Source organism: Typopeltis vanoorti, chromosome 8 (genome assembly GCF_054136105.1).
Source record: "Typopeltis vanoorti isolate ZY-2024b chromosome 8, IOZ_Tvanoo_1.0, whole genome shotgun sequence".
In the NCBI taxonomy this organism is placed as follows: Eukaryota; Metazoa; Arthropoda; class Arachnida; order Uropygi; family Thelyphonidae; genus Typopeltis; species Typopeltis vanoorti.
Window position 1 is genome coordinate 49,625,749 of NC_143556.1, and position 6,002 is coordinate 49,631,750.

Consider the following 6,002-nt stretch of genomic DNA (forward strand, 5'->3'; position numbering starts at 1 on the left):
AGCTTAATCAGGCACTTGTATCAACACCATTTGTATCATTGATATGTGATGTGATGTGTTCGATGCGCCAATCTGCGATGGGGAAGGAGGAGAGATGGCTTAACGGTGGAGATGAGTTTTTCTAATTGACTTTTTTTCCCTTTTTTTGCAGTCGGTTTTCTACTTTGTAGTAACGTATTCAAATAACATAGTATATGGTCACCATCATCCCCTGGCTGGTCTCTCTCTCTCTCTCTCTCTCTCTCTCTCTCTCTCTCTCTCTCTCTCTCTCTCTCTCTCTCTCACGCACGGGTGCGTTAAGAGTAGAATAGAGATACGCAGATAGATCGATTAATCAGGATATACAAAAACCGATAGATAAGAAGACAACGCAGAAAACTACAGCTTCGGATATGAAGCTCTAACAATCACAATAACTAAATATATTTATCATACTACTAATACATTTTTTGGAAACACGTTCGGGGATCCCAGTTACACTCACATTAGATAAAATAGACTAAATAAAATTATTAAAATGTCATTCATTTAAATATTTTATTTAAAAGATTTTCTTTGTTTTATTTAAATATTTCCATCATAGTGTAATGAAAAGCACTGCCTCCTATTTATTTATTTCATTTTACTAAACAAACCCAGAGCGTCAAATTAAACTGCACTCATTAATTTCCACATTTTGATGTTAAGTTTCACAGTTCTACCACCAGATGTTCTATCCTAAGGGTATCACGAAGCTATCTGAACGTTGGCAAAATAATTCTAGGAACTGCAGGGTGTGATGATGTTGTGTAATGCTTCTTTAAAATTAGAAAATTATTGCCCATGATAAAGCAGGTATCCATTTTATTGAAAAGTATTTTTTTTAGTAATTGTAGTTCATGTTTCATTCAAATAAAATGAATACCTACCTCAAGTGTTCCTTACTTTTTCATTGCAAATAAACAATTAAGACCATTTAACTGCTGCAAACAATACGGATATTATTTTGCTTTTTGATTCGAGTTCAAGATGGCTTAATTAATGGGCTTCAGTGTAAGTAGTTGTAAACATATACTCCGTCTGGAGCAACTGCAGCAAAAAGATATGTTCGTGCGCACGTATGTGTGTGTGTGTGTACATAGACAGTGTACACACACACACATACGTGTGTGTGTGTAAAAGATGGATAAAGTAATACATTATATATATATATAATGTATTACTTTATCGTAGATATGACTAGCTTCATCCTTAATCCTTACTCCAAAGGACTTCTAGTGTAAAAAATATAAAAGTATAAAAAAGCTGAGAGTAAATAAATCAATAAGGTCGAAGGTAGCTGTGTCCACACGAAAATAATACTTATAATGTTTGTTTCTTTCCGCGTTTAGCCATTTAACTATTACTCATATCAGGACACCGTAAAAATGGGTGGGCTAAGGGTTAGCTCATCGAGGCCACTTCAGGCTTTCCCCCAAGGAAGTCGCACACCGGGCGATGAAATTCATTGGCCACTTAAAGAAAATTTCCAACACCTATTTCTACGGCAGGATCCGAAAACACACAGTCTATTGACTAGATAGCGGATATACTAGTTGATCCAAACTAATAATTATGCATCCTCCGCAAGTATTCCTAATCATTAACGTCGACAGTGTTCCAGAAGCAGCATTTAACTAATGCCTTGAAATCAGAAAGCTGAAGATTGAATTTCTCGCTACCTGTCCTCTGCCTGATGGAAGCAATTCAGTTGTCTTCTAGCAAATAGCAATATGGAGTATAATCCGTACAATCTGTTTTGTCACGAGTCTGTTATGAGCAATGCTGAGGTCCTTATTTGATACAGCAAGTTTATACAATAAAAAGGAAATCTAGTATCGTTTAAGACTTAGTGCAGTTAGAATAGTAGCAGTAACCGTCTCAACAGCAAAAAAAAAAAAAGAAAGAAAAGAAAAAGAAAAAAGAAAAAAGAAAACTGAACTGCTCTTGACTTTATGAATTTTATTATTAAACTAACGCATGAAAGGGTTAGAGCACAAACAATCAATTAGTACTTAGGAACAATGAATATAAAAGTAGCTCATCTTTCGACATATAGGTCTAAGTTGAGAAGGGATGGTGAATGCCAGTTCTGGGTGATTTAGAAATCTTTTTTTATTTTGAGCAAAATATGATATGATTTTTTCTCTCAAAGGAGAATGTAAATGGGATAAAAAATATGGTGAGGAACAAAGTGTGCTGCAGTCTGTAAAGTGATGTGTAAGTTGGGAGCATCAAAAGGCTATTTATGGACAACAAGCATGAGGGAAAGCAGAGCCATAGAGCCCTATCTATTCCATTAATAGAGATCTAAGGGAGAAAAAAACAGTTCATCATAATACCTAGTGGGAACTAGAAATGGAAATTGACACCAGATTACAAACGGGGACCACTTTCATCTTTGCCACTAGTTGATAGAATGCCAGACTTGATCACCCATTAGAAATGTCAAGAGTGACTGCATGAATTTCTTCGAAGATTCCATTACATTTGTACATAGATGGATAATGTAGACAAACAATAGTTCTTGTAGACTGAGAGTAAAGAAACCCATTCTAGCGGATTCAATCACGCTCAATAATTGTATCACCAGGAAAATTCCTGTTTCATTAATCTAGCTTCTTCTACAAAATAAAACAGAACGTTTACATTCAAGCAGCGACCATATCTGCAGAATCTAAGATCCCTGGAACTGCTGGTGATCTGAAGAGAGAAACACCTATGCACCGACGAAACATTATCGAAATTGAGAAGTAATTTCTGTGGAAATTCTCTGACCTCATGAGATCTTCGAATCTCATGACATAATCCATGGAAGTGCTATAGGGAAACATTTGTATTTTACGGAATCTTTTCATATAACTACTGCAGCTGAAAAATACCAACAAGAAAAAGAAATCGCCCGATGGCGATTTCTTTTACTAAAATTTACTTCATATAAAATTTAACGATAGCAAAATTTAAATACCAAAAAGCATATGATATATGATTTCTATAGAGACGAATGAACATACACTATTTTAAAAACTTAGGTGTGCTCCATTGTAAAACTAGTCTTTGTTGCCTTATCGAGAACAAATTTGCTCATTCGCAGTATTAATGATTCTGTGATGTGATGCTAGTTAGATGATTACACTCACCGACCCGACACACGTATGTATTGTCAAAAGTGACTATCTTTTGTCATTTTGACACATATTATGGAAATATCAATCTATTTGGAATATTTTATGTGCTTATTTTCAAACTGAATCGAAAAAAATAAAATCTAAGTGAATGCTAGCATCACCAAGCACTAGCATTCACTCTAGATATGGCCACAAACGATTTTAATCCGATTATCAAGAAAATACTGAGACATTGGTTTAAAAATATCAGTTTAATGTATCCACACCCTATTTAATGTGGCCAACACCCTAGTTAAGAAGGACCGAACGTATGAAAGTGGAAAAAATAACTCTGATAGACTATATTCTCACAAAGGGAATAGAGAAATATGTTAAAAAATTGCAAGGCAATCCAATCCCATGAACACAACAACATGACATAAAGTTGTAGTGTGAGATCTAATAGTGCCAGTATTGAAAAATAAAACAACAAACAAAACGAAAAAGAGGCTGAAGATCTGGAAGCTGAGAGAAGAAAATAAGTAAATTCAAAGGGCTACTGAAGAGAGGGTTGCATCTCAAGGAAAATGGCAATGTGAAAATACTTGGAATCAAATGGAAGAAAATATATACAGAGATAGAAAAGGAAAACTGAGAGAAAGTATTATACAGAATAGCAAAACAGAAAAACAATGGCACAAGGAATTTCGAAAAAAAAACACCATAATAAAAGATGGAAATGGAGTCGCATTAATAGATGAAAAGAAGGTGAAGGACAGATGGAAGGAGTATTTTGCAGAGTTGTTAAATATAGAAACTGAAAGGAGGAGCAGGAAAGCATACAGGGGCCAGAGATGGAAGTTACAAAGGAAGAGGTAGAAAAATGAAAAACGCAAATGAAGCACCGGGACCATCAGAAGTAGTAATAGAAATGATAAAAGCAACAGGGGAAGAAGGAGTAGACTGGACCTGTGAACTATTTAATAAAGTGTGGAGAGAAGAAAAGAAACAGGAGGACTGGAAAAGCAGCTTTGTAATACCTATTTACAAACAAAAAGGGGACATATTAGACTATGAAAACTACAGAGGAATAAAACTTACAAAACACCAACTAAAGCCATTTGAAAGAATAGTGGAGAGATTGAGAGAAATAGTGGATATTAACCAGATACAATGTGATTTCATGAAAGGGAAAGAAACAACAGATGCAATCTATATGATGAGACAGCTACAAGAAAAGTACCTAGAGGAAAATAAAAGGCTTATCCATATTTTGTAGACCTGGAAAAGGCATATGACAGAATACAAGTGATCTAATCTACTGAGCCGTCAGAAGGAAAGGTGTAACAGAAAAATGAGTAAGATTACAAAAGCATGTTTGAAAAAACCGAGACAGCAGTAAAAATGAGCATTCAAACAACAGAAGGTTTCAACATAAAGTGGGTTTTCATCGAGGGTCAGCCTTATTTCTATTTATTTATATAAAGCCCGTTTCTATTTGTGATTATTTTAGATGCACGCAGTGAAGGAGTAGCCAAAAATACATCATAGAATATATTATATACAGATGACTTGGCTGTCACAGGTGAAACTGTGGAAGAGGCCCAAAACAGTTTTATAGAGCGGCAAAATATCTTGGAGGATGCGGGTCTAAAGATAAATACTAAAGAAACTGAAATAATGGTTAGTGAGAGGGAACGATATGAAGAAATTAGTATAAAGGATAGAGAAGGTGGTATCTTGAAAGAAGTTAACCATTGTTGCTACTTGGGATCAGCCATAGAAAAAGAAGGCACGTGTAACTTGGCAGTCAGAGAAAAAATTGGGGCAGGTTGGACTATATGGAAGGAGATGTCAGGAGTGATATGCGACTAAAATGCACAGAAAAAAAGCAAAAACAAGTATATATAAATTAGCCATTATACCGGCCTTGTTGTACCGAGCAGAGACATGGGCAACAAAGAGAACCCTGGAGGAACATTTGAAAAGAACAGAGACGAGGATGCTAAGATGGATAAATGGAACATCAAGAAAAGAGCATAGGAGGAACGAAGATATAAGGAAAGAGATGGGATTAGAAAAATTAGCGACAGAGTGAGAGAAAGTAGATCGAGATGGACCGGTAGGCCACCCAATTCAGAGATAGTGAAAACAATGGAAGTGAAGGGTAAGAGAAGAAAAGGAAGATCAAGGAAAATATGGTGGGAAAAAATCAAACGGGATATGGGAGAAGTTAGAATGGAAAGGAGGGATGCTCAAGATAGAAATAAGCGGAAGAAAACTGTCCGAACGGCAGACCCCCCAGTACCGTCTGGAACTAAAATGCCGGAACGAAGAAGTTTAATGTGCCCACACTTCTCACAGACATGTACATTGGCCAGTCTTTGAAATGTTTGGTTTTATTTTTACTATTGTTTTGGTTCTAATGTCTTACATCATCCGCATTGCTGTAATACATCAGTTAATCAACTTTTTTCTTGTACAAACTGAGAATATAAAAGTATAAATAAGATACCAAGCGATGATCCTTTCACTTTTAGTGGGAACTGATATATCAACTTTTGAATTGCGGTTGAAAAAATGTCCCAAAAATATAGAAACGCCTGTGATATCTTTATATAATTCAAAATAAGCAGTTACTGAAGCGTCCAGTCTGATATGTTTTAATCAATTATAATGTTTTTTTCCCTCTATTTGTGTTTGTTTTGTTTCAGGTTTTCTTCAATTATACGTATCTTTCCAATTATAAGAATTAGAGCTCTGATGACTTTTCGCTTGAAATCCAACCACCAGACAAAACAATTTGGACATCACTGACATATTTTCGAATGAGATATAAGAAGCATATGCCTCGCCTGGAGGATATTATGGAAACTA

The 6,002-nt window shown here is 35.5% G+C and overlaps 1 protein-coding gene across 1 annotated transcript; it reads left to right on the top strand.

Annotated features, from left to right (window-relative positions):
- Nucleotides 1-4,008: 4,008 nt before the first annotated feature.
- On the top strand, nt 4,009-4,404 carry LOC150103975 (uncharacterized). The gene has a single exon (XM_090397110.1). It carries the CDS (start codon nt 4,009-4,011, stop codon nt 4,402-4,404), a length of 396 nt encoding a protein of 131 aa, XP_090253236.1.
- The last annotated feature ends 1,598 nt before the right edge of the window (nt 4,405-6,002 follow it).

Bases quoted from the DNA above. Each gene is read 5' to 3' on its own strand.
- LOC150103975 (XM_090397110.1), top strand. From the start codon at position 4,009: ATGAAAAACGCAAATGAAGCACCGGGACCATCAGAAGTAGTAATAGAA.